Source organism: Aedes aegypti, chromosome 1 (assembly GCF_002204515.2).
Source record: "Aedes aegypti strain LVP_AGWG chromosome 1, AaegL5.0 Primary Assembly, whole genome shotgun sequence".
NCBI classification, from domain to species: Eukaryota; Metazoa; Arthropoda; class Insecta; order Diptera; family Culicidae; genus Aedes; species Aedes aegypti.
The window spans coordinates 121,492,882-121,517,129 of record NC_035107.1 but is presented as its reverse complement, the minus strand read 5'-3'; the positions used below and the strand labels follow the sequence as shown (position 1 = coordinate 121,517,129).

Sequence of the window (24,248 nt, the reverse complement as noted above, 5' to 3'; positions counted from 1 at the left end):
TGAGATTTGAGTTAAAGTCTGTCAACACTGGAACAACTCTGTCAACAACTGAAGTCTGTCATCATCTCTTATGGAAAACTGACTCCAATGCTCTCGAGGGATCGGATTCCTTCAAACCAATTCAACAGATTTGCGGTACGGGATAACCTTATCCTATTCCTTAGCAATAAAAAACCGCTCTTTTGATTACAGTACATTTTAAAAATTGCTTTAGGTGAGGTCTAATAGAAGTCTTGACTTTACTAACCATTCACTTAACCACAGCTCAAACGGCTCGAAAGCAAATACCATGCGTCCCCATAATCTCGGCGACTGACTGCCTTTACGGCCGTCATTATTCAAATCTATCTGATGTTCTTTAATGGCTTTCATTGATGACACTACAGAAATCCCCCTCACAATTTGAGGACTCCACTATGGTTCATGACTATGCACAGTGCAACAGTACCACCATAAATAATGCCATAATTTCTCTCTAATCTCAAGTTTTTTCCCCACTGCCAGCCGTTCCCGCCGCCAACCAGCCAAACAGTTGAACGCCCCGCAAACTTCTTGCTAAGTGAGCATTCGCCATTCATGAAATTCTTCTGAAGTTATGCTGGCTGAGCAGAGCTGCTGTTAGACGTCGTCATCGTCTTCGCCGGGGGCTGAGTTTTATTTCTACCCCTTAGGCACTGCCAACCCGGCACAATGTAATGCATATGAGGCACAGTGGTAGAGACTTGAAAAATCATGGCAAAAATGCGGAACACTTTTTTGTCTCAAGCACCAAAATGCCGCCATTTACTAAATTAAGGGTTGCTGAATCCATTGCTGTTTTCAAAAATATCATAGTACGTCTAGTTTTTGAGATGTCGGCTGTTTAAAATGCAAAATTTGACTATTTCAGCCAATTTGCATGCAAGTTTATCAGCTTGTATGGCAATTTATTTGCTTAATTTGCCACAGAACTCAAACTTCATATGTATAACAACACTTACAACACGCAACAACTTTGGCGACCTGTAGCTAAAAATTGTGACGAGCTGGAACTGAAAATGGCATCAGAACACATAACTTGATCCTTGAGACACACAAAAATGTCATTTTCGTTACGCTATGTAATAAATATTTTACATGTTTTGCCTGCTTTTTAGTAAGGGTATGCGAAATACCGAATGATTCCGTCAAATACGCTTCGAAACGAAATTCCGCGGAATTCCACGGAACTCGCACAGGCGAAATTTGTATTTTGCTATTTCGTATCGTATCGCCAAATTTTTAAAATATTTCCACGGAAAATTTAAAACAAACGGAATAAAACGGAATTTCGCGAAATTCGAGTTTAATTTCGAACAAAAAAAAGCAAAGCGTTCGCTTCTACTCCTAGCAGCTACAGTCAAAAATGGGTCCGTATCATGGATCAAATCGACTCATATCATGGATCAGAACACTATAACAGCAAATTATCTGCGAGGCAAACGAATGGTGTGCTAGTGAAAGCATACGTTTTGGCGTCTTTTTAGAAATCGTCTTATCTTAGATTCATAACTGTGGTACCGTAAAACGGGGTAACTTTGATAATGCGGGTAACTTTGATAGTGCGAGACCCACAATACATTAAACGAAATAACGAAGTTTCTGTAAATCAGTTAAGCAAAACAAATGCAAAAGTAAAGAGTATTGGTATGACACTTCATGTCAAAGCTGTTTTCATTGTAATCAAGTGCATTTGAGGCTTTTTATACGAATATTAAAAATGGACACAATTTTAGCATTTTCGAAACGCTTACAAACAATCTGTTCTACGATCACTATTTGATGTAGTTTTGAATTGTTTGCCACTTATCTTTGACAGCCTAGTTATCATAGAACTTGAATACGGTCTCAAATCTCTTAGCGAATAGCATTTTGACAAACTGGGACCATTTTTGTAATCTAAGTCAGAAATTTCCATATAACGTTAAACGCCTAGAGGTATGCAATGCCCTACAAATGTTCGTTATTCATTCAATTTTGTTCGATTTATACTCCATTATCAAAGTTACCCCAAAACAGAAAACCAACTTTCGATTATATGAAAAATTATATATCCATTCAAAATGAATCTTTTGCCGATTTATCGACTGTAATCGATAGCTAGGATGCCAGTACTTGTTTTAAAAATATAAATTATTATTCTTTGAAACAGCCTGCATAAATATTCAAGTTTTCTTCGAAAAAACTATCAAAGTTACCCCGTTTTACGGTATGGGTTCTCGATTGGTTACTCGATGGCCAATCGATCAAGTGTTCAGCTTGAACCGCTGTCGGGTTCGTTAGATTTGTGCTCTTGAAATTCTATGCCTTCGATTTATATCCACCTTAAACAAGGAAGATGCATACATTATTTTATATCAAAAAATGATCCTAGGTTTATTCACGCTGTACCACACCACCAACTCCTCTCTCCTCTTATAACGTGACATAATTTCCTCACGACCCCCAATTGAAAAATAAGGATTGGAATTTGGCCGCAAGGCAAAGGTCTTAATCTTTTCAATACCGACATCAAGTTTCAAAATTCTCTAGTTTCGCCATCGTTCGATCGATTTTGATAATTTGTTTTAGTAATAATCACAAATCAGTTATAAATTTGATTCATACATTGCATGCACCATCAAAATTGGTTCCGGATTTAGATTCAAGTTTGGTGGGGTACCTAGGGTATTTCACAATAGAAAAGCGCAAAAAATTTTTTTTTCGATTTTCGCACATCTAAATCTCGAGAAAAAATAAATAAGCCAAACATTAAATTTAGCTCATTGAAATACGGATTATCTGAACGAACATGGGCGAACTTGTCAATCTTATTTGCGGTTCCTCTATGCTATGTAGTCCAGGTTCAAATTTTTTTTTCGAAATTTTCATGTATTTTTTAAAATACTCTCGAGGCTCAAAATTTAGAGAAAATGTGATTTTGTAGTCAGTTTTAAACAAATAATCTGAAAATGAGATAATATCAACAATCCATAATTCTTCCAGAAATCGTCCAGAAATTCCTTCACAGATTTTGGAATAGTATCATTTCTCCATTATTTGCTCTACAAAATAATAGAAATACTTTCAGTATTTTCTACAAGGTTTACTTTAAAAGTTTGCATTCATCCAGATTTGATCCCTCCAAGAATTAATTCACAGTTTATGCAAGGCTTTTCCAGAAAATTTATTAGGAACTTATAAATTAACCCCAACAGGCAATCCTGGTTAAGTTGCTGTCGCAATATCTTATTTAGAGTTCATTACTTTTGCAGTTCTTTTAAATTTATCCTGATTGATTTTTTAGGTACCGTAAAACGGGGTAACTTTGATAATGCGGGTAATTTTGATAGTGCGAGACCCACAACATACTAAACGAAATAACGATGTTTTCGTTAATCAGTTAAGCAAAACGAATGCAAAAGTAAAGAGTATCAGTATGACACTTCATGTCAAAGCTATTTTCGTTGGAATCAAGTGCATTTGAGGATTTATATGCAAATATTAAAAAATTATAAGATTTTAGCATTTTCGAAACGCTTACAAACAATCTGTTCTACGATCACTATTTGATGAAGTCATAATCAGTTCGTTGCTTATCCTTGACAGCCTAGTTATAGTAGAACATGAATTCGGTCTCAAATCTCTTAGCGAAACCCATTTTTACAAACTGGGATCATTTTTGTAATCTGAGTCAGAAATTTTCATGTAGCGTTAAACGCCTAGAGGTATGCAACGCCCTATAAATGTTCCGTAATTCATTCAATTTTGTTCGATTCATACTCCATTATCAAAGTTACCCCCAAACAGAAAACCGACTTTCGATTACATGAAAAATAATATATACATTCAGAATAAATCTTTTGGCAATATATCAAGTGCAATCAATAGCTGGGATGTCAGTACTTGTTTTAAAAATATAAATTGTAATTCTTTGAAACAGAATGCATATATATTTAAGTTTTCTTCGAAAAAACTATCAAAGTTACCCCGTTTTACGGTATGTGTTGATGGTTTTTTTTAAATTTGATTTAATTCAATACTCCAGCAAATACTAAAGCAAATATTCCAGTGATTCCTGTGTTCTACTTATTTTTCTTCTTCTTTATGGCGTTATGTTCCAACTGGGACAGAGGCTGCTTCTCAGTATAGTGTTTTCATGATCACTTATCGACTTGTGTCCCCAATCACATTCATTTAAGCCACAAAGCTTAAAGTACAGCAAAAAATATGAATATTATCATTATTCCATGTTTTATGGTATATATTAGCATAACATCACATCCACATGATTACAAAAATCGTAAGGCATTTCTAAAAATCTAATTAATTTTGGGCTCCTCTCAATATTTTTGAGATTGTTTTAAATGTTTGTACCGGAATCCGGGGTAACATTGATCAGCGGGGTAACATTGATCGGTATGATCCTTCTCGTAAAAAGTTCGAATCATCATTTGTTGATGAAATATTTCCAAAGTATGAACGGTGCCTCTCTTTCTTACATCCATAAGCTAACGAATGTTGAGGTGTTTGCGAAAATTGGTTTTCGCTCATACGTGAATTTGTCAACTTTTTGAATCAATGATTTTTATCATTATGGATGACACTGCCGAAGATTCATGTCTCACATAAGTTCTGCAAATGGTATGAAGGAAAGGAAAATGCGATGGTAACTAAAAATGGCATCGCTGAAAACGATTCCGTAGTCAAATTTTTCATAAGTTTATTCAATTAAACAACAATAACGAACTACTATTAAGAATAAAGAATTTCCTTAGAAAATTGCCTACCTTTAGGCGTATTCCACGGTTCAACGCGATTTTATTTTTAAAATAACTCAAAAAGTAAATGACTTGTAAGAATTTGGTCTTTATATTCGGCTTCAGGGGCCATGATTTAAGTAAGCAACGACATTTTCAATATTACCGAACCTTTTTTTACAAGGGTGATCAATGTTACCCCATATCAGCTTAATATAAAAATCACTTAAAACTTTTATTTAAACATACTTATATCTGTTTAAAACCAAAGTACAGTATATAGTCACTAGCGGTAGGTGCCAGTACTTGTTTTAAAAATATAAAACCAGCGACATTTGCATTTTTAAATGAAAAATTTGAGAAATATCCCAAAAACTGATCAATGTTACCCCGGATTACGGTAATTGCTTTTCGACTCACTTCTTAGTTGTAACATTTAAATTAAACCCACTCATTGCCTTGTGTTAATGTCAGATATGTTGAAATGAAACCTTATAAAGTTATTAAGAAGATTTCAAACAAACAGAAAAAAGTCTTACCAAAACATATAAGGATTCCGCTGAGCAACACTATGTTTCCATACGGTAGAGGATTTAAAAAGACGTTTTTTATGCCTATTGTAAAATTTCCAGCTTTTGACAAGAAAAAAAAAACTTAAACGTGTATTCCGCGAAACAAATTCAAAAATTTCGTTTCGTTTCGAAAAATTCCGTGAGCTATTTGGTTTCGTATCGAGTTACACGAAACATTTTTAAATATCGTTTCGTTTCGTCATTATCAGCGCAAGATATTCCGCGTATCGTTTCGTTTCGTATCGACATGGAAAAAATCCATATCGCATACCCTTACTTTTTAGAAAATTGGACCTCTGTGTGCCGCCGACTGTAGCATGTATAGTCTGTTTTGCCCGCATATTGATGCACGACGACGAACTCGACGACTGCTAGCCATCAGCTCAGCATCCCGACCCGAACGGATAAAAGTTATTCATGTTTATGTAAATACGATCGCTCCCCGGAATGTGGCGCGAGGTGGCCACATCACCAGGGCTGGTAGCGACTGAGTGTCTTGGAAATGGGAATTTTAGAGTCTTCTTGTTTGAAAAAGAGACCGAACAGGAAACCAAAAATAGACCAAACCGAGATTACTCCGAAAATTTCTTCAGGAGTTCATTAAGTGATTTTTTTTTATGGAAATTCCTCCAAGAGTTCTGTTCTTGATACCTTCAAGTATTCGATTTTGATTTTTCCTAAAACTTTTCTGAAGAAAATCCTATATTACCATATGATGAAACATGTGTAAGTTCTTAAGTAATCCCTGAAAGTGTACTAGAAGAAATCCCCGGAGAAATCACTAGTAGAATTTCTGAGCTTTTCCTCGAGGAAGATAAGAAATTCTTTATGAACCTGTGAAGTAGCCGCGAAATAGTTTCTGTAAGGTTTTTGTGGAGCCACTACAATTTAGCATCAGGACACACTGCTAGCAGAATAAGGAAAAAGCGACTTTAGAGACCTTCCATTTAGAATAAAAACTTGCATTTTAATAATAACCAAGTGTCTGAATGGCTCCATCCCATTACCCCGAACGCCATTACCCCGAACGCCACTACCCCGAACGCCACTACCCCGAATGGGTCACTACCCCGAATGCCATTACCCCGAATGGGTCATTACCCCGAACGCCACTACCCCGAATGAGCCATTACCCCGAATAGTATGAGATACAGTACAGTATCTTGTTTTGCGTGCAAAAACGCGTCTCTAATGAAGGCTGGTAATTAATGGCACGTAAAATTTGTCGGTAAAATGTTCATCATATATTATCCCTTCTTTTATATGTCAGCTATTCTTTCGATATATCTTGATGGCAACTATATTCTTCTCATTCTTTCTGAGACAGTGCCTGTTTATCAGCTCAGTGGGCACCTTCGCAATTCAGGGGTTCATTCACAAATTTCATTTCGCCAACAATTGCCATTTTTAACACCTACCCACCCCCTCGTACTTTTTTTTGTATGGAAATTCTACGTATTGTGAATGGGCTGTAACATTTTGAGGACAACCACCCACAAACTGTTTTGCTTCCTTCAGCGTTACGAAATTTGTGAATGAGCTTTAATAAAATAAGCCTTTTATTGACTGAAAGGAATTCGAATCCATAACCATCAATATGGTGTTGCTTAACAGATGCGTAATCACCGGTATTTGGACTTGTTGGTGGTGTTCATATTTCAATTTTGTTTTTGAACAAATATTTTTCTTTCTTATGAATATAGGTTGTGTCATAGCATCACGTTGTTACAGTGATCATTCACGTCATAGCTGCAAACATTTCACCAGAAATTTGCCCTTCTTTTTTAAATAGGCTGTTCTTTCACGTTTTTGTTGGATAAGCTAGTCACTAATATTTCCATATAGAACAGCTTTTTATAAAGGAATATATCTTGAAGGCATTCACTAAAGTGATCCCTGCTATAATTCTAATCGGAAATTTTCCCTTTCTTTTATCTCCTTGTATTAAAACAGACAGGTCTCTTATGGATTTACTCACCACTTTTCTGCCATCATCATTTCTTCATTATCTTGAATAAAAAAAAAAAAAAATTTTTGTGGTTATCTCACAGAAATTCAAATTACCCACAAATCAACAAAAGTTCTTACTGTAGCGTCAATCAGAGGCCGCCGATTTTTCTAACATGCCCGACTCCTATAAAAATGAGTAAAGGAAGTGGCTACCGACGTCCAATAAGAGACTTTACTAAATCCTAATTTTGTACATATTATAGCTATTCTTCTCATAATAAATTCACCCTTCTTTTCGAAATAGGCTGTTCTTCAGAGCATTGCAATGTGGCTGTGTGAATCTTCCCAAAATTAGAGGACAAAATTTAGTGTGTAAAAATTATTTGCTGAACAACTAGCTGCTTTTTTATCTTCTAATATTTGAAAAATACATTTTTGAGCCAAACTCGTGAAATACTCAAAAGGAATCGTACAATTATCTCCTTACTCCTTAACTAGAATATGTCTCAAAATGTTATCCATTCGGGGTAATGGCGTTCGGGGTAGTGACCCATTCGGGGTAGTGGCGTTCGGGGTAATGATCCATTCGGGGTAATGGCTTTCGGGGTAATGGCGTTCGGGGTAGTGGCATTCGGGGTAGTGTCATAGAATCGTCTGAATAAAGGACCTGAAACTAGCCCTGCATCTCTAAAATTCTGACCGGCATGTTAAGAGCGGGGGTTGCATTTCTGCTGCTTGCATTTGCGCTTGCCAGTGAGTGCTTTAGGATTCTTCGTTTTGTCATTCATAATTTGTTTCTTCTTTGTTTCGGGGGGAGACGGAGTGGCGAAAAGTTTCCCCCTAATGCCGGGGCGCAACAAGAAAAGCTTTAATGGAATTTTAATATCTCCGAGCGGCCACCGCAAGTGATACCATTCGCAGAAGGCTCGATGTTTTCGGGAAGGGTTTGCAGGCAGATTTGCATATAAATTCTAAAAACAAGGCTTCCGACGAAACTTACCTGCGATTCGTATCCACCCGGCCGGTCGTTCATTAGGCTCGGTGTCGAGGGCAACGAGTTATCACAGGTGGATATTTTACGTTTTTTCTTACTCTCTACGGTCAAGTCTCGGTCGTCCGAGGGGGAGTAACGGCAGTCGTCGGTCATCGGCGTCAGCAGTTCGGCACTGGCACTGCGCTGATGGTCTCGCGCCTGCAGTTCCCGTTCTCTCTGCAGCTCTCGATGGGCTTCCCGCCTGTCTCGCTCCCTCAGCTCTTCCCGCTCGCGCAGTTCTTTGTCCCGCTGCAGCGGATGGTGGAGAGTATTGTTGTTGTTGTTATTAGTGTTGTTGTTGTTACTGTTGATGGTGTTGTTGTTGGTGACACTGGTCGGCGGTGCCGAGTCGCGTCCATCCCGCGAGTCAACTCTCGACCGTTCGGCTCTGCTTTTCTCCGATTCGGTTGCGTACCGGTCGGCACTGCTCTCGGTGAGGCCTCGTACCTAAAATGGCGGAAAGTATGGGGCAGGGATTAGTATCAGATCACAGGGATTACGGAGAATCACGCCGGGAACTTACTTTCAAACTCTCCGCCGTTTTGAGGAAGTTCTGCAGGTTGTGCTGGCCAACGTTCACCTCGCCCTGGTACATGAAATTGAGCAGGGCGCGCATCTCACTGACCTCGACGTCGCGCAGGTAGATGATCGGATGCGGGTGCTTGTTCTCGACGAAGATCTGCTCGAAGTACGGACTGCACGCCGACAGTATCGCTTGATGTGCCTGCGGAGGAGATGGAAACGGATGTGATTGGATTAGTGGATATTCATTCGTTAGACTAAATTTGAATATGTAAACCATTTTTAAAAGGACAAAACTTCAAACAGACGCCTGAGCTGGTAACTCAGGAAGTGTGGGGATGCCGCACCAACGACGACCCACTAAAACCAGCCCATTGAATTGCTCAAGTGGTGTACAGAGTTCACCGACATTACCCTTGGCCTTAGACCCTTATCTCCCCGGAACCACCTTACAGTATTTCTCCGAGGAGGAACCAGTCCATACAGCACTTAACACATGTAGCAGAAGTAGCATAGGCAAACTGCTTCTCCTAGCCGATTTAAACAATGTTACAGGGGACCAGCCTCGGCAGGACTACTCTGTTACTGCATTCCAGCACTTGGCACCCGCACACATTCTCCCTATTATATTGTCGGGGGGCGTGTCCTCGCCGCATGTAGCGAGCATTCGACCTCTCACAACAATGAAACGGGGGCAATCGAACACGAAATGCTCCGCTGTTTCCTTCACACCAGCGCAATTGGGACACGCAGGAGATTCTGAATGCTCGAACCTATGCAGGTACTGCCTATAGCAACCCATTATCCCATTCCTGCTGCCACCCTCTGATCGTTGATCGTTGAAGCATTGAACATCTTCCTTGATGATGAGCCCGATGGGCGTCATCCCGGCTATGATGCACTCGGCCTCTAGATACCGTTCGGTATGCACTTGTTTCTCTTAAGCACATGATCCTGAACGTGCTTTCTAACCGCTTTAGGTTTCTGCTCGTTCTTAGCGGTTTTGACCAGATTGTCCTCCATATCTTAGTATAGATAGTTGCCATGCTTGCCAGGAGCTTGCGTTTGCTGGCAATCACAGCAGAGCTGTTAGACATCATCCTCGATAGTGCCGCTATATCGTAGCTATAGCGGTAATTTGGACACTTGTCTGTCCCTTCTCTGTGTAATACAGTTTAATCCTACCATCAAATTAGCTTTTTAGAAGCTTACACATCTGCACCGGTACATTGAGGCGGTGAAGTGCGTGGGCTATCACTTCCCGGCTTGCGCTGTTGAACGCATTCTTTACATCCAGAGTGACAACCGCGCAGTTACGGATGCCGCTCCTTTTATGCTAGATTGCCACCTCAACTGTCTGAACGACCGATTGGATAGCGTCCAGAGTAGGTTTACCTTTCCTGAATCCAAACTGGTAGTTGGACGTATACGGTTCTAGCCTGTTGAGGATCAACCTCTCCAACAATTTGCCTGTCGTATCAAGTGGACAGATAGTAATAAATCTTCGAGTAGTTTAGTAGAACAGGAAGACTCGTCTGACTCTGGTGTTTTGTTTGCCTTCAAGATCTTGTTAAACTTCATCCTCGGCAGGCTAATGATCTACAAGGAAGGGGATTCCAGAAAAAGACTTCAACGGTGGATGCTATTCGGACGGTCATCGCGTGCGCGGAGATAGCGCTCAAGCAGAAGACGAAAGGCAATCGATACTGCGTAGTGGTAACGATAGATGTTAAGAACGCATTCAACAGTGCTAGTTGAGAGGCTATGGCCGCAGTCCTACAAAGAATACGTGTCCCCGAATCTCTGTATAAAGTTCCGCAAAGCTTTTGGGATTTTATCACGCATCTGCATCTGCAAAGCTACTTTCAGAACCGGGTACTAGTTTACGGCACAAACCAGGGACGGTTGTCAACCAAAGTAATGGCGGGAGTTCCACAGGGATCCATATTTGGTTCAACACTGTGGAATATGTTGTACGATGGAGTGCTAATCTTGACACTGTCGAATGGAGTCGAGATCGTCGGGTTCACAGATGAGGTCGTTCTTGCGATAATTGGCGAGACTGCGAAGGAGGTGGAGATGCTGACGGCGGAATATTAGTGATGGGCGACTCACTCACGAATCGTTCAAAAGAGTCGACTCTCCGAGAGCTCCGGGCCGTGATCGAGGTAGGCTAGATTCTCCGTCGGGGACTAGATCGAGTAGAGCGCGTGGCGTAGTATCGGCAATAAGTCGGCGGAGCGCTTGCAAACCGGAAGTCATTCCCCAACCGGAATTGCAGAACCGACCTTTGCAATAGGCCGATCAACGTCAAGTCAGAGTAGACTAAATCCACCACCGGGGTCTAGCTGAGTAATTCACGAAATTACACCGACAAATGATCGTTGGGGCGCCTGTGAAACGGAAGCTTTTCTCCACCGGAATCGTAGGACTGACCTCGGCATCTGCCGAGGAGATCTTTCGTCACCGGGAACTACTCTGAGTAGTATGTGACGTATTACGGGTTTGAGTCGTCGGAGCGCCACTGAACTCCTACCGAAATCGCTGGACCGACTTCGGAACTCCACCGGCCAGTATCGAAGCATGAAGAAATGCTTAGCCAGAGTAGACTAGCTCCGCCACCACCAGTTTTGGGTTGTCGGGACGCCAGTGAAGCGAAAGTCATCCTCCAACCGCAATCGCTGGTCAGGCCTCGACAGACGTCGTAGAGTAGCAAAGTTCACATGAGCATCCAGTAGAGTTTCAACAGGGCTCTTACGTGAGGCCAACTCAAGAATAGAATGCGTCGTCGCGCAGAAAGCTGCCCAAAGCACCGGGGAGATCTTCAACCGCCAATTGGGCAAAACGAGTTATCACAGAGACACCTTTAAAGTGTCGTAGTGAGCAGCGTTTTGACGAAATTATACTCTAGCAACGAACTAGCAGAACAGCTAGAGGCTTAGACTGACAAAGTGCATGAGCACAGCCGTCCCCCGATGAAGTTGCGTGATGTACTTCCGAGGGCGATCGAGGCATAGGAGCCGTAAGGAAAGTTTTTTAGCGGTTAAGCACGCCTAACGTGAGTCCCACACCATGCAAACACACAACAGGCCAAGCTTTTGAAGCTTTTTTGTACCCTAAAATCAATAAAAAAGGATCTTGTCGAGTAATGTTTCGAATATAGCTACGATCATGCTTCGGCGTTGCCTTTGGACCCCTGATCAGAGTCACTTCCAGTAGACTGCGCATTTTTGGGATGGTGGGAACGCAGCTGCTTTCAACCTCCCGAGCAACACTATTTCCCTAGCCCGTGGTCGATAAGTTCACCCGTTACAAAATGTAGGTAGAGAAGCGTATTAAACCAATACCAATAACCAGAATCGTTCATGTGCTATGCTTCGTTAGTTTACGGCAAGATGTTGCTAATTTGCACCGTCCCGAACTCTCCAGGGCAACCAGTTGATTGCTAAGGTAGTTCCAGTGATTCTGCTTGAAGGAGTCAGTGCTCCGCTATTGGCCAATAGAGTGCCAGTCTATCCAGCAATTCCAGGTGGAGAATGGCTTCCAGTTCATTGGCGCTCCGAAGACTCAAGTTGGTAGCTAGCGTGATACTAGGAGAGCGATACAAGGCAGCATGATCAGCTGAAACCCGAATCCATAGACGAAAATGTGATAGCCGAGGCGCCAAACAGTATGGAAAAGAACGATATGCGACGATTCTATGAAACTGTCAATGGCGTGCGGAGAAAGACAGCGCCGTCTACCGTCATTTGCAACAACCGTAAAGGTAACTTGCTGACAGATAAAACGTTGGTGGCTGCCAGGTGGAGAGAGCACTTGAACACTGACTTGGTCAAGCTGTGGAGCATCCGTCACTAAACGAGATGAAGAAGGCGATGAATGAGCTCTCGGCCGAACTTCTCAAGCACGGTAGTGAGCTGCATGGAATAATTCACCATACACTACTAAGGATATGGGACGAAGAAAGATTGCCTGCTAGCTGAATGGATGGTCTCATATGTCCTCTCCTTACAAAATAGGAGTGTGCCAATTGCCGAGGAGTAACGCTCCTCAATTCGGCGAACAAAATAATATCACGTATCTGTTCAACAGACTGAGACCACTTAGAGAGTCCCTAGTCGGCGAATACCAACCTAATTTTCATGAGGACCGATTAACGTCGTGCCAATTCCGGGAGTACAACTTGCAGACTCATCATCTGTTCATTGATTTCAAGGCGGCGTAAGATTCAGTGAAAAGAAACGAGTTGAGGCCAAAAATGGTAGAATATGGTTTTCCGGCGAAACTTATTAGACTGATTCGTGCAACGTTGGAAAGACCGATATCTAGTTTACGGGTTTAGGATGAGATTTCAACGTCTTTAGTAACCTTATACGGATTGAAGCAGGACCATGCACTTTCAAACCTATTGTTCAACATAGCGTTAGAAGGCGCAACTAGGAGAGCCTGCGTGCATAGGAATGGTACTATCATCACACGTTCATCAATGCTACATGGTTTTACGGATGATATCGACATAAATCGGAATTGATCACCGAGCCGTGAAAGGGGCATTCGTGCTTTTTAAAAGGGAGACAACGCGCCCTGGTCTCATTAGTAACACTACAAAAACTAAGTACATGGTTGCTGGTAGACATCGTGAGCCCATAGGTGTTGTTGGTAGTATCACCAGCTATTCTTTTGAAGAAGTTGAAGAATTTGGGTACCTTGGAACTTTATTGACTTGCGATAATGATGTTACCTGCGAGGTAAAAAGGAATATTGCAGCTGTGAGTAGGGCTTTCAACGAACTTCGTAATCAGCTAAAGTCCCGCAGCGCTCAGATGAAGACCAAACTCGCGTTGTAGAAGACACTAATTATTCCGGTTGCTCTGTACGGCCACGAATCTTGGACGTTGCAAGAAGTCGATCGGTCGAGCTTTTGGGGACTTTGAAGTGCTGCGAACAATTCTCGACGGTAAATTGGACAACGACATCTGGCGCCGTCTAAAGAATCACGAGAAATGGATGTTGTTAAGCGTGTAAAACACGGCAGGCAGCGGTGGGCTGGGCATGTAGCTCGCATGTCGGAGGAACATCAAGCTAAACTAATATTCAGCAGAGAACCAGGGAGAGGCCGTCGCCTCCTTGGCAGACCGCACACCAGATGGCTTTTTGCAGTTGAGGAGGATTTAAGGTCGCTTAATGTTCAGGGCGACTGGAAGTGATTGGCTCAGGACCGGGTCCAATGGAGAAAGCTTCTTCATTCGGCGTAGTTTCACGGCAATTGGTTCCCAACAAGTATCAAGTAAGTAATCAACTTGGGGATCTACTCCATACTGATTGAACACGTGCCGAGGTCGTTCTACAGTTATTGAAAGCGAACGGCATCCAAAATGCAGTTGCATTAACGTTCAATAATGGATACTCCGAAAAGCCAGAAAAAGTAGAGACTGTGCGTATTCGAATCTTTGCAAATATTTTCGGAATTTCTCAGAGGAAGTGGTCAAAATGCAACTGAACAAAATACCATGGCGTGACACATCAAATTGTGTATTTGAAACAAACGATTTTAAGTAACATTTAAGGTTGTATTATAGTTTTAAGGTAGCTTCGACACCAAACATTGGTTCATAAATTCGAAATGAAACCAATATTTTGACTAGAAATCTGGAATTAGCTTTAGCACCCCAGAAGTTGTAATCAAACATACTAATCTACAAAACTCAATCATGCGACATATTGACTTACATCTTTTTTTGATAAACAATGAATATTTTCCCCATAGAATACTTACTTTGACAATTCCATTATCGCAGGCGAGCGTGACATCACACAGTTTCTCATCTTCCAGCAGGGTTCTGAGCACGGTCGTCAGGTTGGACTGATGGTTGTTCCAGCGTAAGCAATACTGCTGGTCCATTGTTCCTGTGTCAGTGCTGTTCCTGCAAAAAGAAAACCAAGAAAAAGGAAAACCCGTTAGTCCTAATTGTTCCTGGGTTTAGTAGCAAGCAAGAAAAAAGAGGGAGTCAAATTCATGCTAATTTCGGTCGCACTTGTACTTGTTCCCAGGCCCTGGCAGGAAGTGGCCCTCATGCTACCCCACCCGTAAAGAACTTAAGCTTTTTATTATTTGCCACTTTAGGCTCCGTCTGTCGGTGTCTTACCACCCTCCTCGACCCTGATTGCCCGAGACTTGACGTGTTGGTCCGGTTGGTTTGGTAAACATCCCAACATTTTCTTTGTTTGATGGTTTTCCCGGGAAAAATGAAGGTAGCACAGTCGCAAAATTGGGAGAAAATGTACGGGTGCGGTGACAAATTAAATATACCTTCTCGACCACGAAAACACTCGAAAGGAACGTTTCGAAAAAAGTGCTACAGATTTGGTCCTAGCTATGTAAAGCCCTTGCTTCCTCAAGACGACCACCTGGGCTGGGTGATTGTGTGACGACAAGAAAATGGGGCCCGGAAATATTTGTTACCAACCTCGTCGAAGATTCTGTGGCTTGGTGCAGTTCTGTGTGCGATCTAGGGGTTGGAAAAAGGGGTTACTGCTGATGGAGGGGGAAAGATGACAGACTAAGAAAAACCGTAAAGACCATCATCAGGGTACAGAGACAGTGAGTCAGCGAAGATAGCTGGATGTTGAGAAGAGTGATCAACTTGAGATTTGTTTCTTGGCAAAGATATCGAACCCCATGTCGAAGCCTTTCAAATTAGAAATCATAAGATTATACATTCGTTACAATTCAATGCAGTGAGAGATAACCTATAACATATTCGTACTAATGTGAAGCAGATAACTACAAATTTACTGACTTCCTTTTTTCCTCCGAACATGTTATGCTATCTAATTTGAAATTTTCTCATCAAGATGGCACTGCCATATATGAGAACTTACAGCGCCATCTCTTATTTGAGAGCAACAGCCATTCAAGCTATTCGAGTAACAATGAAATAAATTACTTTGCATATGATGTAATCAGCGGTATGCACTTTAATTTGAATTAAAATATTCCATTCTAACTTGCTTTTAGTAACTGATCTTAATCTCAACTTGAGATTCTCAAGACTCGAAAGAATAGAGCATCTTCAAATTCCCCGTTTTCTTTGCACCCTAGCCGAATCAGGCAACCCGGGTAATACACCATGCTGTGCTGATGACAGGGTGATTGCCTCAAAGCTGATTGTTTGCATATATGACACTCTTCATTCTCAGAGGAACATGCCATGTAAACATTTGGGCCACCACCTTTTAGGGCTCCTAAGAGAGCAAAAGCGGCAAGGGTGCGGCCTCTGACAACCTGTCTGGAACTGTTGGCTGCTGGATGTGACTTGATTTCTGGAAAAGCCAAACGGTAGTTGAATGCTGAGCAGAGCATCTTTCCTGCCGACTAGAATGGGGGGTATGTTTGGCAGTAGTCAGCAGTGGTTATAAGACGATTGTCGGTTTCGATGATAATGCAATGGAAGAACGAAGGCAATTGTTTCTATTGGGCCAATGGAACAAAAGGTGGTGGGTCAACATGATTTTTGGTTACTTTTTCAAAGAGCTACTGCTCACTTCAGCAAGTGTGTATTTTATTAAGGATAAGTTACGGTACAGTGCATCTGGTGTCTGCTGGCTATAATACCGAAGAAATCGCATTTTTGCAAGTTAAATGTTCTCTCACTTATAATTGGATTGCTGAAAACATTTAGCACCTACAAGAGGAGATTTCCGGACTGAGTTGCAAGCCATAACAAGATAACACAACGGAAAATGTTTTTGTTTGAAGTCATTTACTTAATTAAGGGTTGCTGAATCCATTGCAGTTTTCAAAAATATCTTACCAGGTCTAGTTTTTCAGATATTGATTGTTGAAAAAATTGACTTGCAAACTTGCATGCAAATTTTCCAGCTCGTATGGCATTTTTTTGCTTAATTTGCAACAGCATTTAAACTTCATATGTATAACGATGCTTATCAACAAAGTTCATGATACTTTCGATGCTCAAAACTAATTTTTTGATGGTTTAGAAAGGTATTGTATTTTGTCATTTTTGCTCTTATAGAAACGGAGAATTTCGTATGGAGATTGCATGAATGTTGAAAAAATCTATTTAGTCTGAATTTAATCGTGTAATTTGAACCAAATTTTATCTGAAATGAAGGTTATGTCCTATTTTCAATGCTTAGTGGATTAAATTACAAAAATGGTAAATTATACTTAATTATTCTAAATTTAATGTAAACACCATTAAATCCAGTGTTTTATACAACTTTGGTGACCTGAAAACGGCATTCGATTCCATTTCTACTAGAGACACATAATTTGAATTAAAATGGTGCAGCTTTTTTTCATTTTTGAAAACTAAGCCCTTATTATTCTGAAAATGTTTCCGTCTGCCTAATGGAGTAATATCATAACATTAAATTTGCGTCACTTTGATTAAAGCATAATGATAAATGCCCATATTATCCAAGCATTATGAATCTTTTTTGACGCCCTCCTCATCAACTGAACAATAGCATGTAATAAAAATTGCACACCTTTGCTTCAGTAGAGTAAAGTGGGGCAAAAGTTCGAGTGGGGTAAGAGTTTTTTTTTAAGATTTCTAGCTCAATTCAAAACAAATCTCATAAATGTCATGGTGGTTCGAATGCTATTCAAGTAAGAGACTTTCAGTCCAAATATTATAAAAATCCATTGAGATTTGGAAAAGTTATAGCTATTTGTTGTTTTTCGACGTGAATATTGTAAATTTTGGTCGAACTTTCGTAGCATGGAACCAATTGACGATAACATTTTTTTCAATATTTTATGTAAGGGCGTTTCTAGGCCTATCATAAGGTTGCTTTGAGGTGTATTAGTTTTTGCATAAATGCTTGTAAACAATTTTTGGCCCATAGCGGGGCAAAAGTTCGAATCAGCGGGGCAAAAGTTCGACCCATGTATAAAATCACGGAAAAATTTGCAAATTGCCTAAAATCCACATATTATCTTCAAATTTAGTTAAATTTGTCTGATCGTGTAAAAAATGTCACCAAAATTTTACATTTCCACTTAGTTTTGCGAAAAACTGCTATTTTTGAGTATATTACAATTAACCCGGATTTGGGCAATTTTTTGATGAAAATTTAGTGTGTATTTTTCGTCAAACTTAAGTTTACGGCTGGTGTAAAGTATGCCTGTCATAAAAGTATCGATATTTTGCGTTTTAGCCAGCGAACTTTTGCCCCACACTAGATTCGAACTCTTGCCCCACCGGTGGGGCAAAAGTTCGAATAAGACAATCAATTTTGAAACTGTTATAACTAAAAAGGGGTAAATATTTTGACACAAGTTTGTTCAGCAAAATTATAGCCAATATAATGAAGGTTCACTGTATGGTATTTGTTTTGTTTTAACTGCTATTGTTTTCCTGGAAACTTTGATTATACCACTAAGGTCGAACTTTTGCCCCACCTTACTCTAATTATGAAATTTTTTTCATTAATATTTTTGAAGGTTTCCATCATCAAATGAAAATTGCACTTCTTTGATGTTATCCTCTACTCAACAAGCCATCTTCATTGAAAATTATCATGTAATGAAAATTAACTCCCTGTGATTGAGGATATATGACAATTTTTGCGCCCACCTTAAGTAGTCACATCATAAGGGACCATTCACAAATTTCATAACGCTAAAGGGGGTGGGTGGGTGTCCTCGTGGTGTTACGGCTCATACAAAATTTGTAAAAAATGCATACAAAAAGCATTACAAGGGGCCATTTTTGGCGTTATGAAATTTGTGAAGAAACCATAACGTTAAATTGAGGCCCGTTCGATTTAGGGATAATGACAAATTTTACAATCCACTTATTCTATGGGTTCTATTTTCTAAAAAAAGGACCACTGTAATCGAAGAATAATTTATTTTTTTCTTCATTTTCTCCATTGAATTATGGCATATTACAAAGTGTCTCCCCTTAAATTTAGTAATAATGGCATTTTTTTCATAAACTTTAAAAAAAATCTAAGATATACGCTTCTTTGATCCCATCCACTAGCCAATAAGTCACTGCAACCCAATGCAAATGGTGCCCCTATTATTCCGCCCACCTTCTTATTGTAATGAAAATTGCGCCTTTATGACTCAGGAACTATGGTTTTTTCCCTTTCAACACTCAAAAATGATCTATCATATAAATTTAGCCCCAATTATACAAGAATTAAATGAAAAAATGAGCAAAGTTGCGCCCATACCATTCATGAATTGTTACAATTCGTCCACCTATCTCCATTCATTAAATAATATCAACCAAAAAAAAAAATACGCCCCTTTTGATTCGCGAATTATAACTATATATGAAAACTTCCCCTTCTATATATTAATCACGGGGGTGTTGTTTCTTAAAAGTCCCGTGTTAGCGTGACATTTTTTGTGTATCAAAAATTATGAATCTATTTGGACGCTCACCTTCCCCATTGAATTATATCATGTGATGAAAACTGCGATCCTTTACTTTAAAAATTGTGACAATTTATTCACTAACTATTCAAAAGATTTCTATCATCATATGAGAATTCCGCCCCTAGAATCCAGGAAAAATGACAATTTTTCACTCCAATACGACGCATCTTGTGGTCTAATAAGAGCTCAGAAGCTTTTAAAAAACCCCACCGCCAAAGTGAATCAAAAATGTCAAGAATAAGACATGAATATCATGGTATGTGAATTGTGCTACTTTGCTTCAGTTTAATTTTGTTTTAAAATTATTTATGCGATTTATGTTATCTATTAAAAAGTGTGCTCCACTGATATAATCCTCTACTCAACAAGTCACTGTTATGTAATTAAAATTGGGCCACAATTATCCAGGAATAATGATAATTTTTCGCCCACTTTCTCATTGCAATATATCATCTATTAAAAAATGCGTTCCTATCATTGAGTAATTGTAACATAATTGCAGTAATTGAATAAAAATTACGCCCCTTTGAATAATGAATTAAAACTTTTTCTGTCCAATTTTTCACTAAAATTCAAATTATATAATGGAATCGATTCTGAAATTCTGGCATATTTTCATCCACATGTAATGAAAATGCGGGCACCATATTTCACGAGTTGGGGACGGACCTGGTGTAGTGGTTAGAACACTCGCCTCTTACGCCGAGGACCTGGGATCGAATCCCATCCCCGACATAGTCACTTATGAAAAAAAGTTATAGTGACGACTTCCTTCGGAAGGGAAGTAAAGCCGTTGGTCCCGAGATGAACTAGCCCAGGGCTAAAAATCTCGTTAATAAAGTCAAATCAATCAATCAATCAATTTCACGAGTTGTTTCAAATTTACCATTCACTTCTCATAAGGGTTCTATCATATAACGAATATTGCAACAATCAATTGTGTAAAAACTGAATACAAGGAAAAACAATCATACACAAGCATTTTGACGATTTTTGGCCACCTGATCGCCCATTGTGCAATTGTCATTCGACCAAACGTCATTCGGCCGTCAGTGTTTCGAAGCCTTTGAAAGGATAATGAGGTCCTTTCGAAGAGTAGACTACTTGATCGGAAGAAGTTATTATAGTGATTATCAGAAGGTTGTGATTAATCAGTTATATTTATTGCTAGTCGTATGAAATTATTCATGGCTACCGTTAATAGTGTAGAACATAAAATTTTTCTCGGGATGGTGACCTACAGTACTTGGCAGAATGAAGTACACATTGACCGTTTTTCATACGAAATGGTCAAGTTTGTAAGTCTGGATCTCGGTTTCTAGTGGTTCGATGAATCTGAAATGTGGCAACTCTCGTCATGTCTGCCAATCCATCTGTCTGTAATGCTTCGCGAGCGAGGTGGCAAGCAAGCTTGTATACAAGTGGAAGATGGGTGGTTTACCTGTAGGCGAAAGTAAATACATATTGATGGAACGCAAGACAAAAAATGAAGAAAAGTAATAGGAAAAAGCACAAATTACAAATGTTGTCTCTTAGTATTTGGAAAAGCTGTGGTTTGTCGTCATGTCTGTCTATCTATCTGCAATGCTTCGAGAGAAAGTAGCAAGGAAGCTGGCAAACATGTAAAAGACAGGAGGTACCTGTAGGCGAAAGTAGGTACAAATGGATGAAAGGCAAGGCAAAACATTCATGACTATCTAAACATTTTTGCATTTCCGCTAAATCTGGGAAATTTTCTTTTTGTTGACAACAGGCGAATGTCTGAGTTTGATTTGTGAATCATCAAAATTATAACGAATAAATTAACGTATACAAATAAATCATAATTGAAATTTGCATAAAACTATTTAAGATAGTGAAAATGTCCAGATCGAAAACGAAAATTGGTTGATTGATGTATTGAAGGGTTGCAAGAATTTTGAGAGAGTCGAGTTAATGTAAAAGTGATTTGTAGCCTTCAATTTGTTCTTGCGAGTTATGCAGATATTATATACCTCAAACAAATCAAGCACGTGTGTCTACGTTAATCAAGGATTACTGTATGCCTTTTCAGACTAAACATAATGAATATCATCCTTCAGTGGCTATCCACAAGGCTGTGCACCTTTTCAAAGCTCGCCCACTTGACCTAGGGTAGAGTACCCATATTTGAACTCATATCATCAACATAAGATTTTCACTCTGATTCGCTTCCAAATGAACGAAATTTATTACAATATTGCAATGCCAGAAACCCTAATATGCCCTTTGAGCCGAAATTGTATCACATAATCCATACCATGCCCTGAAGATTAACCCCAACCCTACGCTAAACCGCAAATAGTTGTCTTTTTTGGCAAACCATCTTAGCTCACATACGCACACGTGGCTGTAACAACTAAGCGGTGGCCGTCGTCATCGCCGTCTTCAGGTTCAAATAAATTGAATTCAATTTTTTGGGTTAAGGTTAACAGACCGCCACCAGCACTATCCGACACGCGCTGCCTTTATCGAGGGGCTGTCCATGAACCACGTGATCTTTTTTTATTTGCTCCCTTCCTCTCCCTCATGATCTATTGACCAGACCAAATTTTTGAAATTTGTGTGGACCGTGGTGATGACCCCAAGGTTTATGGACGCCCCCTTCAAGAGGAAGCTGATGCTTAGCCGTTGTGGCCGTGGCCGCTCACCAAACAATATTGAATGGCACATTTTGGCACACAAGTCGGTCTCTCTCACTCGCGCACAAAATATGAATGGTGTGCTGTAACGAGGACCGTGTAGGACCAAGCCAAGCCGAAAATCATACAATTTATGGGAATAATGTCGCACAAACAAACGTATACACTAGTGAGCGCGGATCTTAGACGCGTTGCGTTGCCACAGAGGTTCAGATTTTCAAAAAGCTGGCCAAGTTAAATTTGTTTGTACAATATCAGATCGGTAAGAACACATACGAGAGTTTTGGAAAACGTTGATAGCCTCAAAATGTGTGTAAAACAGCAATTTTGTTAGAATTTTAACTTGTATAGCGCGGCATTCTTGCCATGCCATTTTTATATCTGGACCACCATGCGTTACCAAAGGCAAGGGGCTCAGGCTCAGGGTGGGTCTGGCTGGCAAAATTGCGAATTAATGACGGTCACGCGAAGATCTCCACCGCGGCGTTGCTGCCGTGACACTCGAGTCGGTATCAAATTGATGGAGGGGATGGGGGAGCAGTCGTTTTGGACAACAGTCACTTTAGTGTGCGATTTTGTGTGTATTTGAGTTTATTAGATAATAGGAGATACGTCCACGTAATCGGACAAGATGAGGCTAATATTGAGGGCAAAGGCGAGTAGGACACGTCTAGTAACCAACTGCCACGTGATTGGTAGGATTGTGGTTTTCTGAACACAAAAACGTTAGATTTCTAAAATTCTTCTCCAAAAACCTCGATCTCCCTTGAGTCATTTCAAAGTTTATGTATGAAATTAGTAGGATATGAAGATTTCATACAAAACCATATCTTCAACATTTCACAGAGGATAAACAACTTCGTAATGTCGGGATTCCAAAACTTTCATAAGGCGGCATCCACAAATAACGTAACGCTCTAGGGGGAGGGGGGGAGTAGGCTCAAGCGTTACGGCTCACACAAAAATTTAAAAATTTTCATACAAAAAGCGTTACGGAGGGGAGGGAGGGGGTCAAAATTTCCAATTTTAGCGTAACGTAATAAATGGACGCCGCCTAAGATCCTGAAGGTATATAAATGCCTGTATTATGGCAGGTATACTTCAAGGATCCTCGAAGATTGCAGCAGATATTCAATGATGTTCATTGGTCTTTCGATCTTCTCACAAATACTGGAGATGAACCAGCCAGATAATAATAATAATCTTCACACAAGTCTACAACTCAAACGATGACAATAGATTGTCAGAGTTACGCTTTTAGTGATAGTGTAGCCTGGAGACTGGCATCTAACCGGCAATAATCATATTGAAGAAAGACTGCTCGAGCGTCTACTCATCAAGATTTGAAAGCGTCTGTTCTTATATCCAGCAGCTTAGTCAGAAATGCTGTATCTCGCCCAGATAAACTTGAAGTTGTAGTTCCAGCAGTCTATACGGCACTTGGAAAGCTAGACAGAGGAGGTAACTGACGCTAAGGTAAGGACCTACGTGACGTTAAAAAACATGGAACTAAAATTCATTTGTTTTCGAAGATTGTCATAGGCCAATCAACGATAAATTATGTTCGAGATTAGGCACATAAGTTGGAAATGATCCCATTAAAAAGTAACTTGGCACCACTGCTCTAGAAGGTATCTGGAATCACATTCATATTGGTAAGCTCCATCGAAGTTAATACGCCAATCGCGTATTATCCTCGATTTTACTATAGTAAAATCGAGGATGATACGCGATTGGCGTCGTAACTTCGATGGAGCTTACCACCATCAATACCAGCAGTACCAATATCAGTATCTCCGAATAAAAAAAAAAACAAATATTGCTGTGACGGGGAATGCAAGAAGGTATAGTTGAAGAACCAGAAGAATAAAGAATAGGCGAATATGCTACAACAGAACGCGAGAGCTGTGAAGATCCTGTGTAACAGCCAGAATTCAAAGACAGGTGCACTATTGGATGGAAGAACTATACCGAGTTATATAGGATGCTTGGAAGTTTAACGGAAAGCTTTCTTCCACAAGCAGTGTATTAGGCAATCACGGCAGTTGACATGTTTTCGTTGACATTGGACAGCCTTTGCATTCAGTATTCACAACATGAGCGGTCAAACGAATGTACGAAATAAAAATGTCAATTAAATGCAGCTTGCCACGATGGCGTTGAAAGGCAGCGGAACGGCTTTGCTCATTCCATTTTTTTCGTCATAAGAGCTGCTTTCACTGTATGCGTGCCACCTTCGACATAATAAGCATTTTTCAACTATTCTTGAAGTATTTGATCGGAAATTTCCGAAATCTATGCTGAATTTATGATTTGCGAAAATATCGTCGTGTC

The 24,248-nt window shown here is 40.1% G+C and overlaps 1 protein-coding gene across 24 annotated transcripts in view; it reads right to left on the bottom strand.

Annotated features, from left to right (window-relative positions):
* LOC5567734 (sex determination protein fruitless) overlaps nt 1–24,248 on the bottom strand; it is a 781,499-nt gene that overhangs the window by 103,874 nt on the left and 653,377 nt on the right. For all 24 annotated transcript variants that reach the window (XM_021846428.1, XM_021846420.1, XM_021846441.1 and 21 more), the window contains 3 exons: nt 14,611–14,758; nt 8,836–9,036; nt 8,280–8,759 (listed from right to left, as the gene is read on the bottom strand). In XM_021846428.1, coding sequence (XP_021702120.1) covers nt 8,280–8,759; nt 8,836–9,036; nt 14,611–14,758 — 829 coding nt within the window. The remainder of the gene's footprint in view (nt 1–8,279; nt 8,760–8,835; nt 9,037–14,610; nt 14,759–24,248) is intronic.